The sequence below is a fragment of the Zingiber officinale genome, chromosome 2B (assembly GCF_018446385.1).
Source record: "Zingiber officinale cultivar Zhangliang chromosome 2B, Zo_v1.1, whole genome shotgun sequence".
In the NCBI taxonomy this organism is placed as follows: Eukaryota; Viridiplantae; Streptophyta; class Magnoliopsida; order Zingiberales; family Zingiberaceae; genus Zingiber; species Zingiber officinale.
Window position 1 is genome coordinate 95,125,228 of NC_055989.1, and position 10,731 is coordinate 95,135,958.

General features: G+C 41.1%; 1 protein-coding gene and 1 long non-coding RNA gene across 2 annotated transcripts; one reads left to right on the forward strand and one right to left on the reverse strand.

Moving 5' to 3' along the window:
- The first annotated feature begins 4,531 nt into the window (after positions 1-4,531).
- Positions 4,532-7,387, forward strand: LOC122048466 (AP2-like ethylene-responsive transcription factor BBM2). Its single transcript, XM_042610031.1, has 8 exons — positions 4,532-4,742; positions 4,827-5,529; positions 5,619-5,701; positions 5,845-5,853; positions 5,941-6,029; positions 6,111-6,184; positions 6,298-6,425; positions 6,612-7,387. The coding sequence occupies exons 1-8, from the start codon at positions 4,532-4,534 to the stop codon at positions 7,385-7,387; spliced, it is 2,073 nt and encodes a 690-aa protein (XP_042465965.1).
- A 1,982-nt stretch (positions 7,388-9,369) lies between these two features.
- Positions 9,370-10,332, reverse strand: LOC122049304. The gene is made up of 2 exons (XR_006130916.1): positions 9,886-10,332; positions 9,370-9,639 (listed from the first exon to the last, which is right to left on the reverse strand). It is a non-coding gene; the product is annotated as an uncharacterized LOC122049304 (long non-coding RNA).
- Between the last annotated feature and the right edge of the window lie 399 nt (positions 10,333-10,731).

A 10,731-nucleotide genomic window follows, 5' to 3' on the forward strand; every position in this document is an offset into this window, starting at 1 on the left:
CCACTTAGTTTAGAATTTGAGCATCCTAGGTCAAAGAAACAAGTGTGGCCGAAAGTTATAGAACAAGAATTCAAGTTTCAAGCAACATAAGAACATTAGTTTACTTCATATCTTTTCATCAAGAAAATCATAAGTATCTTAGGCTTGATTTAAACTTTCCTAGGGTTCAAGTCTCAACATGGCCGAATCATCATATGCATAAAAAAAAACATAGTTCAACTTAACCTAAGATCATAACATGTCATATTAGCTTCATATCTTGTCTTATGAAAATCATAGCATGCTAAATTTTAGGTTTAAAGCCCTTCTAGGCCCTCAACTCTATCATGGCCGAAAGTTCATGAAGATGGAATCAAGTTTAAATTAACATACAAGTGGGAAAAACATTAACAACACCATCTACCATAAGGTACATATCATAAGGACAAGAGAGCATGCTTTGGTTTAGGTCTAGAGTTCTTCTAGTTCTTTTGTTCTTTCTTGGCCGAAAGTCTAAGCCCATAAACTTATGTTCTAACCAAACATTCTAGCATGAAAATATTAGTTTAACCCCCCTTACCATCAGATACATATCATAGGAAACATCATGAACATACCTAGTTGGTTTTCAAGTTCTTAAAACCTTTCTTCTTCTTTTTTTTTGTTTTGTTTTTGTTTTGGCCGAAACCCTCATGAAACAAACATAGGTTTTTCTAGCAATATATTTACATGACAATCATATAGCTATTGTACCACAGGTGAGGGGAACTTACATCCTTTCGCTTGTGGTTTTTCTTAAGGAGAAGAATATCCTAGGAGCTAAGAAATGAAGGAGCTTCTTCTTCTTGTGTCTCCTTTGGTTTCCTTTGCTTGGAAGGGCTAGAACTTGAAGATTCCTTCTCAAAAATTAGTTTTCTTGGAGAAGAAACTTGACTTAGTGTTCGGATCAAGGAGAGGGAAGACCTCTTAGTCTCGATGAAGAAGAGAAAAGGAGGAAGGAGGAGGAAGAAGGAGAAAATGAGAGATTTACTTTCTCATTTTTCTATTTATTCACCATGAGGGGAATTTATGCTTTCATTTATTCCCTTTCTTAACTCTCCCATGTCTCTTCCCTTGGTTCTCACGAGAATGAGAAGAGGGAGAAGTGAGGAAGGCAACTTGCCTTCTTCTTGTTCCTTCTCTTAACCAAGAGGAAGGAGAGGTAAGCAAATTTGATTTTCCCTTGCTTCTTGCTTTATTTTCTTTTTCTCTCCTTTAACTAACATTTTTATCTCTTCCTATCCATATGTTATTCTCTATCCTAGTGGTGATCATGCCATAAATCTTTCTCCATTGTTTGTGGGAGGTTCAAGGTTCAATCCTTGACCCTCTTATCATATTATTATATATCTTTTTTTTTCTTTTATTTCTAAGTTCTAGTGGAAATAATTACTCATGTACTTATAAAGAAATTCGTGGGTGTTACACACATAACTTTTGTTAGTCTAGATAATTCCGTTCACCTACTTGATTAGTGCTTAAAGCACAACCCCTGAGAATCGATATTTTATTACTTAACGACTATTCTGTGCACTTACAGATAGCTTAAACACATCGCCAAATGATGACTCTATGGCTTGCGAAGTAGAGAGCTTCAACCGCGGCACTACTGTCAAGCCTGCAGCCGGAACTGAACCAATGGAAGTACCCTCTGCGACGTGCCCATCAGAGTAGCGATAATTTGCCTACACTGAACAATATCCTAGTTCTACCATGCACTCTCTATCCCTAGATCACTCATGATTACCCTATGTGATCACCATTACCATTTATTAATCATCTCCCTCAACGTTGTGGCCACTTAGTCAATCTAGTAGATCCTTGCCAATTGAAGATGTTTCGAGCTATGTTACGTACATGTGTTGTAACGCCCGAAAAATTCTCAAAATTATTTTAGAAATATTCTATGAATTTCCTGGAATTTTAGAATATTTTTATGAAATTTTTAAAGTAGCGGAAGTAGCAAAAATAAATAGAAGAGAAAATAGTCTATGCGGGAATTGAACCCGAGACCTAGGAGGCCCTATGTCTTATAGATAGCTTTAGTAACCAAGTGAACCCAGCAGGGCCGTGCTGAAAAGAAAGGGAATCAGTTATATTTATATTTGAGTTGGGCCGAATTATCCACTTAATATAAATAGGGATTTTAAGTGAGGAGTTATTATTTTTCATCGGGAACTTCCTCTCTCTCAAACCCTCACCGCCGAACCCCTTTCTTCCGCACCCTCTCTTCACGCCAAAGCCAAGGAAAGACTAGGGTTCCGTCCCAAAGGCTCCAAGAACACCTTCCGACGATAATTCCAGCACGAGGACGCTCCTCTCCGAGAGAAGAGCACGTAGACGCGAGGAGATCGACGAAGGGATCTTCTCCATCGGAAATCTAGCGATCAGATCGTAAGGAAATCTAGCGCAAGATGTAAGAAACCCCTCACCTGCAGTATAAGTAGTTCTCGTGTGATTGCATGCTTTAGTTTAGTAGTATATGGATTTGTGGCACATAGGGTGTGCAACAGCGCACGCCAAGTGCCCGATAGTATGTTCAGTACAATTAAAATGCGACTTAGGCATTTTAATAGTTTAGCTAAATGCAATAGAAGCATTTATTTAGTATATGCAGTTTTACTACAGCTTATATGGGACTACGGTCCAATGGGTGGGCTCCCACAGTCGCCTCTAGGTTCAGACAACCTAGCTCTAGGTTCAGATAACCTAGAAATAGCAAGATAAGAAAAATTCAGCTATAACCAGTATTTTATTTTCAGTAGTGGCACTGTACTGGACTAGATGTCCATTGGGTTGGGCTCCCACAGTCGTCCCTAGGTTTATATAACCTAGTAAACCCTACTGAATTCGGGACTTGCAAACCCGGGTCTAGTTAGGGATGCGCGCATAGCAAGTACAGTTGTCGGACCCAAACAACAGCATGATTATTATTTTAACCTATTTATGAAAATAGTTTTCAAAACTTCACAAATAGTTATGTGAATTCAGTATAACTTTAGCATTAGTTTAGAATTAGCTCAGCTCAATTTTTGTATCAGTTAATTTTCTATTGATACAATATGATAGCTCATGTTAGCACTTGTTGTCATGACTAGTTTGTTTGTATGTCATGCTATGCTTTTACATGTTCAGTATATATATTTCAAATAGCATGATTTTATAGTATGCATGTTTTTGTGAGGTAGATGGTTTCTTACTAAGCTCTCAAGCTTACAGATACTCTTTCCCTTATATTGCAGATAAAGGTAAAGGAAAGATGGACTAGCGGAGGCTGGAGGTCAATGCAAGGAAGATGTGTGTGGATGGAACCTGGAATAAAGACCTTGGAAGAACTAGAACATTTAAGAACTTAGTGTTTCTTATCATGTTACTCTTTGCTTATTTAGTTATCTAAATGCATGGAATTATAGAAAATCTGCTTAGATTGTTAGTGACCATGTTTAGGATGCTAGTTGTTTGCTATTAGAATGTTCTCCAGTTATTGTAGAACTTGTGTATGTGATCTTGGCACGAAACAGTGCTGAAATCAGAGCTTCATGCTGCGAAATCAGAAACCCCAATCGATCAGCGGATCAATTGGGGGCCCTCAATCAATCAGCGGATCGATTGGGGGCCCTCAATCAATCAGCGGATCGATTGGGAGCCTGGTACCGCGAACAGTAAGCTTCTGGATCGATCAACCGATCGATCCAGTCGCATTCTGTCGCAAACAGAGAGTTCAGGGATCGATCGATCGATCGGGAAATCGCTCTCATGAACGGAGAGCGCTGGAATCGATCACTGGATCGATTGGCCAGTCTGGATCGATCAGCCGATCGATCCAGAATATTACCCCGAGCACAGTAGCAATCTGAATCGATCCACAGATCGATCCAACAGCTTGCAATCAATTGAGTTGAATCTGAATCGATTGGGAAGCTGGGTTTCGACCAAGAAACCCTGTAATTCAACTCCTTGACCATAAGGGATGTAGGATATGCCACGTATACCTTAGATCGCATCCCTTAGCACATGTAGAACAAGGAAATGGTATTAGTTAGCAAGGTTTTAAAGTAGTTCAACTTTCCGCACCTTAAAAATAGTTTAGCACAGCATAATTAAAGATGTTTCAAGCTATGTTACGTACATGTGTTTAAGCCCTCACCAAAAGTATAAGCCCTTATACCTTGCGAGAAAAAGCCTTGCCATATGTTTATATTAACCCATTAGTACTATACAGTTCATAATCAACCAAGAGCAGTGGAATACTCACTTTCTTGATTCTTTAATCAATATTTGCCACAAAATTGCATGTGCCCTTAACAACTAGCGAGAAAGAAAAGAGGAAGAGGAAGAGGGAGAAGGAGATGGATATAATTAAGGTCCATATAAACTCAATGTTTGAGGGTATACGTACACACTTTCTAGTCCAACCCTTTCTACTCTCTCACACTTGTTCCTTCTTCCCAGCTATCCCCTCTTCTTCGTCTTCTTCTTCTTCTTCAATTCCAAATCCCAGCCTAAATGAGTGATGGCTTCCATGAATGACTGGTTAGCCTTCTCTCTTTCCCCGCAGGAGGTGCCGAATTCCTCACAAATCCCTCATCTCATCTCCTCGCTCGCGGCCGGTGTCTCCGGTAGCAGCTACGTCGACGATCCTCCGATGGGGATACCGACCATCAGAAACGATGGCTCTTTCGGTGTCTTAGAGGCCTTCCATCGACCTGTGCACCAAAACCATGGTGGTGGATATATCGCATCTCCTGTTTTATGAGATCCGATAAATCGTGCGTGGTTTATGAATCTGATGTTGTTTCTTTTGTCAGACTGGAACCTGAAGATCTTGGACTTCAAGGGCGCCGGCTCGCCGTCTGAGTTGTCGATGCTGGTTGGGTCCAGCAGAAGCTACCGGAACCACACCGGCATTCATGACGACCAGGAGGAGCCCAAACTCGAAGACTTTCTCGGCGGAAACGACTCCTTCGCCGATCACGACCAGAAAGCAGTGCTTCCCGACTACATGTTCCCGGTGCAAGACGCTTCCGTCGTCTTGACACACGATCACGGAGCCGGCGGCCTGATCCACACCGTCGGGTCTTTCTCCGGAAGCAGCAGCGGCAGCAACAACAACTCCATCGGGCTGTCGATGATCAAGACGTGGTTGAGGAACCAACCGGCCGGCACCGTCGACAGAATCACTGACCGCGAAATGGTGGCGGTCGCCGGAGAGAGTAGCAGCAGCGCGGGCAATGCGACGAATATTGCGGCGTACGCGAACACGAACGCGCCGCAGGGGCTGTCGTTGTCGATGAGCACCGGGACGCAGTCGAAAAGCGGCTCTGGCGCCGTCCTACCGCTGCTGCCTCCAGTCGCAATGGGCGGCGGCGGCGAGAGTTCCTGCTCCAACAGCAAGCAGAAAGGGGCAGGAATCGGGCAGCTCGATGCCCAAACAGGTGCAATCGAAGCGATCTCAAGGAAACCGGCGGACACATTCGGCCAAAGAACTTCCATTTACCGGGGCGTCACAAGGTGCGCTGCTACGCATGCATCTTCATCATCCTCTAGCTTCAAATCTATTCCAGTGGAAGAAATTAGATCTAATAATTCACTCGATGCAGGCATAGATGGACAGGTAGATACGAGGCTCATCTGTGGGACAATAGTTGCAGAAGAGAAGGACAGACTCGCAAAGGTAGACAAGGTACAAATCTTTGTATACATGATCTGTTCATTCTGTTGTAATATAATATAATTTTTTGTTTTCTATTGGCCCTCAATTTCTCTTGTCTTTTTCTTACATTGTGGCCGGGTGAATATGATTACTCATTGCAAATCAATATAAAGTCTATTTAGGTAAGAAATGAATTTGATTACTTCAATCTTCAAATTGGCTCTGTCTTTTTTGATGTTGTTCATTAATTGTTCTGTATGTGTTCGTAGGTGGATATGACAAAGAAGACAAGGCAGCAAGGGCCTATGATTTAGCTGCTCTCAAGTATTGGGGTCCCGCGACCACTACCAATTTCCCAGTATATATCGACTATGATCCCACTATTAATTTCACTGATTTCTGTTTCTCATTCAAATAATTAAATTAAAAACACTTGCAGATAAGCAATTATGAGAAAGAGATGGAGGAGATGAAACACATGACGAGGCAGGAACTTGTTGCATCTCTTAGAAGGTATACATACACTTAATCTCTCTACAGAAAAGAATCCAGAAGGCGTGACATTAACCCAGTTCACTAACATTGTGTGTATATATATATATATATTACGTGAAAATGTGCTGCAGAAAAAGCAGTGGATTCTCTAGGGGTGCTTCCATTTATCGTGGAGTTACTAGGCATCACCAGCATGGTCGATGGCAAGCAAGAATAGGAAGAGTAGCCGGAAACAAGGACCTCTACTTGGGAACTTTCGGTATACATGCTGTGCTTTAACTATACAAATTGTTGATTATAAAACTAGTTTGTGTCTCTCCGACTCAGAGCATGAAGTCAAAATTCATTAATTTAATTAATCAAACATTTTAATGTATAATAATAATAATAATAATAATAATAATAAATAATGGATAATAATTAAGTCCTGCATGCATGCATGCAGGTACACAGGAAGAGGCCGCCGAGGCGTACGACGTGGCGGCGATTAAATTCCGCGGTCTCAACGCGGTGACCAACTTCGACATGAGCCGCTACGACGTCAAGAGCATCCTCGAGAACAGCACCCTCGCCATCGGCGGCGGAGGAGCCAAGCGGCTCAAGGAAGCCGCAGCCGAAGACCGCGCGGAGGCCAGGGTCCACGGGCACCTGATCCGGGCGGCTACCGCTGATGATCACGGCCGGCACCTCCTCGCCCCCGGAGAGCACTTCGATGCAGCCGGCTTCGGCTGGCCCACCATCGCCTTCCGCCAGCCACCCGGGCAGGTGGAGAACTCTTCGCCGCTCGCACTACAGTATCACCCCTACGCCCCGCCGCCGCAGCGCGCGGGGTGGTGCAAGCAGGAGCAGGAGGCGGCGCACGGCGGGCACGGCCTCCGTCAGCTCCGCTTGGGCGGAGCGCACAACTTCTTCCTCCAGTCGTCACCGGCCAACGCCGTTCTCCACGACTTAGTCACCTTGGAGTACTCGCCGCTCGAGCCCGGAACCGGGCCGTCCAACTCGGCCGTCTATAACGCCGGCGGCTACCAGCAGGGTGGGTTTGCGACGCCGATGGCGGCGATGGATCATCGAGGATTGGACGCCGACGACAGCAGCGCTTATTATCTCGCGCAGCATTTGGATACCAATAGCGCCACATGGATGCCGACGTCGGGTCAAGCTACGGATTCCAGGTCCGTCGCCGGAGCATCATTCTTGAGGGCGTGGAATAATGATGGATGATATATGAAAGCGTCGTTAAACAAATTATTAGATCCTCTTAATTTACTGCTAATTTGGTAGTTTAGGTTTTCCTCGTTTTTCCATATATCAATGGGTTTGGTCGATCAGTTCTTCTGATGGTAGCTTGGTAACGGCCGGCCGGCAGGCGAGAGCATTTGAAGGCTGTAGTGCTTCTGGCTGAGGCTGTTAATTTTGGGGCGGTTTATTAATTATGATTCAGAAGAATTATATAGACGAAATCATCAAGGAGGTAGATCATGGGGTTTCGTAGAGTAAGAACAGCGCATGCAAGAAGAAATTGAGAAACTAGTAAGGTATTTTGTATCCGTTAGGAATTAGATTTCAGACGTATCTTATGATAGTAATACCCTTGCATAAACTAACTGCATCGGCTCATGCGATTAATAGTCATAGTTGTGGCATTGTGGCAAAAAGCGAATACGTTCGTCCCCACCGTCTCCACCAATCTGTCCCAGGATCAACACGGAGGAGGTAAATCACGGACGACTACTAACCTTTGAAATAATGACTAACACAAGGGAGGGAGACATGTAAAGTTGTTAAAGTTAGTCATCTTTTTCTAAATAGTGATTATCTCGGAGTTAATTTCTTATTAGTTTAGCAATCATTTTTCTGTTAATAGAGTTGTAATGGTTCACTTTTCTTAAGAAGATCTGTGTTTTTGTCAGAACTTTGACGTCACTTTTGGGTGCATTCCTTTGCTAAATCACCCTTAACAATTTGACACATAATTGTGTGTGATTAGTAGATAAATATGTTCATATATATAGAATACAAACTAAGAGTCGTCAGAGCAATGATATATGGACCACTTGTTTAATTTGGATACATCAAATATGAATGGATCTGATTTATATTTTGAGATAGTTTCAATTACAATGACAACCCAATCTAACTAATTAGTTCGAGATCTAAATGTCATCCTTATCCTTTTATTGGATGTCTTTGATGGATTTGTGATTAAGTCACTTAACGAGTGGATTTGTAAGATTATCCCTTGAACTAATAAAATTCATGAGCACCTCTTCTTGAGACACATTGTTTGTCGAATATAATCTTAAGTATTCGAGTAATCTATTAATTGATAGGATCCGAGCAAGCAGAGGGAGAGTGCTCAGATTCGCAGTGACTGCAGGTTTTGCATCGCGGAAGATTTCGACACAAACATAGCACACAGAATCTCTAACTCACTTGGTTTTATTTGATTTGTCGCCTTCCAAGGCTACGTCCAAAGCTAGACTTAGCGTTCTATCATATCTATTAATTTCCTCATTCTTTGGTTAAATTTGTCAGAGGAGAAATCTTCTAGAATGTGTTTAGTTGTGAGTTATCCTTAATAATTTTGATTATCTATTTAAGATTATCAACGAAAATTCTATTTAACTTAGATAATCGATGATTCTAAAATAATATTCCATGTTCGACACGTCAGGACATACAACTCGGAATCGGAAAATCTCGGAAAGCTAAGGGGGCGTTTGGTTTGTAAAATGTTTTCATTTTCTCATTTTCATTTTCTATTTCTGTTTTTATGTTTTCTAGTATAGTTTTTAGAAAACATAAAATGTGTTTGGTATGATAAACTGTATTTCTATTTTATAGGAAAGAAAACTGGAAAATGCATTTGGTAGGTTAATATGGAACTTCATTCATTTACCAGCTATAATACAAGGAAAATGCGTTTGGTAGGTTAATATTGAATAAGTGATCGAATAAAATGTGTGACAAATGAGATCCATTGAAATTTAATATGAATTTTGCATATGCGTTTTGAAATTTAATATGAAACTTTGGTAGGTTAATAACTGTTTGCTCAAACTGACAAACGAGTACTCAAAGAAATAGAGTACTTAATTTTGCATTATTAATATGACACAAATCAAAATCAAGTAATTATCTGATCCACACTACAATAGGAATTATTCGCACCAACTTAAATTCAGTGTTACAAAAATTAAATAATCCAAAAGTAAATTTACGAACTTGGATCCACAAATTTACAGGTAAACATGCTGATAATACTGTCATATATTTTCTATGTACAAAACCAGGAGTACAAAATAGCTCTGCGCGATGCCATAGTTTCTTTGTTGTACATGTGTTTCAAAGTTCGTCGAGCTTTTTGCTATCTTTGTAGAGAAGAACTGCTCGAGTGAGAAGATGATTCCAAGCTTTCAGGCACCTCCACTTATGTAGGGAGTAGTTTGAGGAAGCTACCTTGAAAATGTGGACTTGGAATTGATGTTGAATTCATGTCCGTGCAACCAACGCATCAACCAAATTGTTATCCAAATAAATTAATTTGGAAAACAAAAAAGAGGAAAAAAATCATTACCAAACAAGTTCAGGATCTAATTTTGTGCCAAGTTCTTATAATATTTCTGATTGATATAGGTTGGAATTTAAGTTCTAATCATTCTGGTGCTAAATGATGCCTACTTCTAAGCTGAATCCTTTAAGACCCAAGCTAAAATTACCTCAAATTCCCAATAAATGGAAGTGACTGCACGCCCAATTTGTGGAGGAGGCAATGGACGGAAGGGGACCGCGCGCAATGTGTCGAGGATGCAACGAACGGAAGGGATCACGGGAAAATATGGAGGAGACGAGCTCGACAGACGGGATGCGGAACTAGCAAAGGGGTGGCGGTGTGTGAGCAACAGGGGGTGAAGGAGGAGCGGTGGTGCGACAGAAGCACGAGGTTAGGGACGGGGAGAGGAGCGGCGGAGGCCCGATGTTAGGGCACGGGGAGAGGAGCGGCGGAAATGACGTTTTAGGGTACGGGGAGAGGAGCTCGGTGCGGGATTTGGGATGAAGAGGAGGAAAAAAAGGCGATAAGGTCAAAGAAAATGAAAAATTATTGACCGCATTTTTCAATTTTTTGTCCGCGTTTTCAATTTCTCGTCCGTGTTTTCAATTTTTTCTGAAAACGACATTTTACCGTTTCCTAATTTTCTAAAAAATGGTATCTCATTTTCTGGAAAACATAGATAAAAATATTAATCAAACATGTTTTCTTATTTTCACATAAAATAAAAATAGAAAATGGTCAAACCAAACGCTGTCTAAGATTTTTTTTTATTTCGAGGATAATGAATTCTTTTATTAAAAATATTCTCCGATAATATATATATATATAACCTAGAAAAAAAGCATAAAAAGACGTAAAAAGTAAAAACGTAAAAAAAAACCCGGAAAAAAAAAAGAAAAAAGAAAAGTAAAAAAACAAGAAAAGAAAGAAACGAAAAATGTAAAAATTTGTAGAAAAATTAAAAAAATGAAAAGTAAAAAAGAAACGTAAAAAAAATAGAAGAAAAAAAGAA

Bases quoted from the DNA above. Each gene is read 5' to 3' on its own strand.
- LOC122048466 (XM_042610031.1), top strand. From the start codon at position 4,532: ATGGCTTCCATGAATGACTGGTTAGCCTTCTCTCTTTCCCCGCAGGAG. The intron at 4,743-4,826 runs GTGGTGGATATA...TTCTTTTGTCAG, and splicing joins ACCTGTGCACCAAAACCATG to ACTGGAACCTGAAGATCTTG. The intron at 6,185-6,297 runs GTATACATACAC...AATGTGCTGCAG, and splicing joins CTTGTTGCATCTCTTAGAAG to AAAAAGCAGTGGATTCTCTA.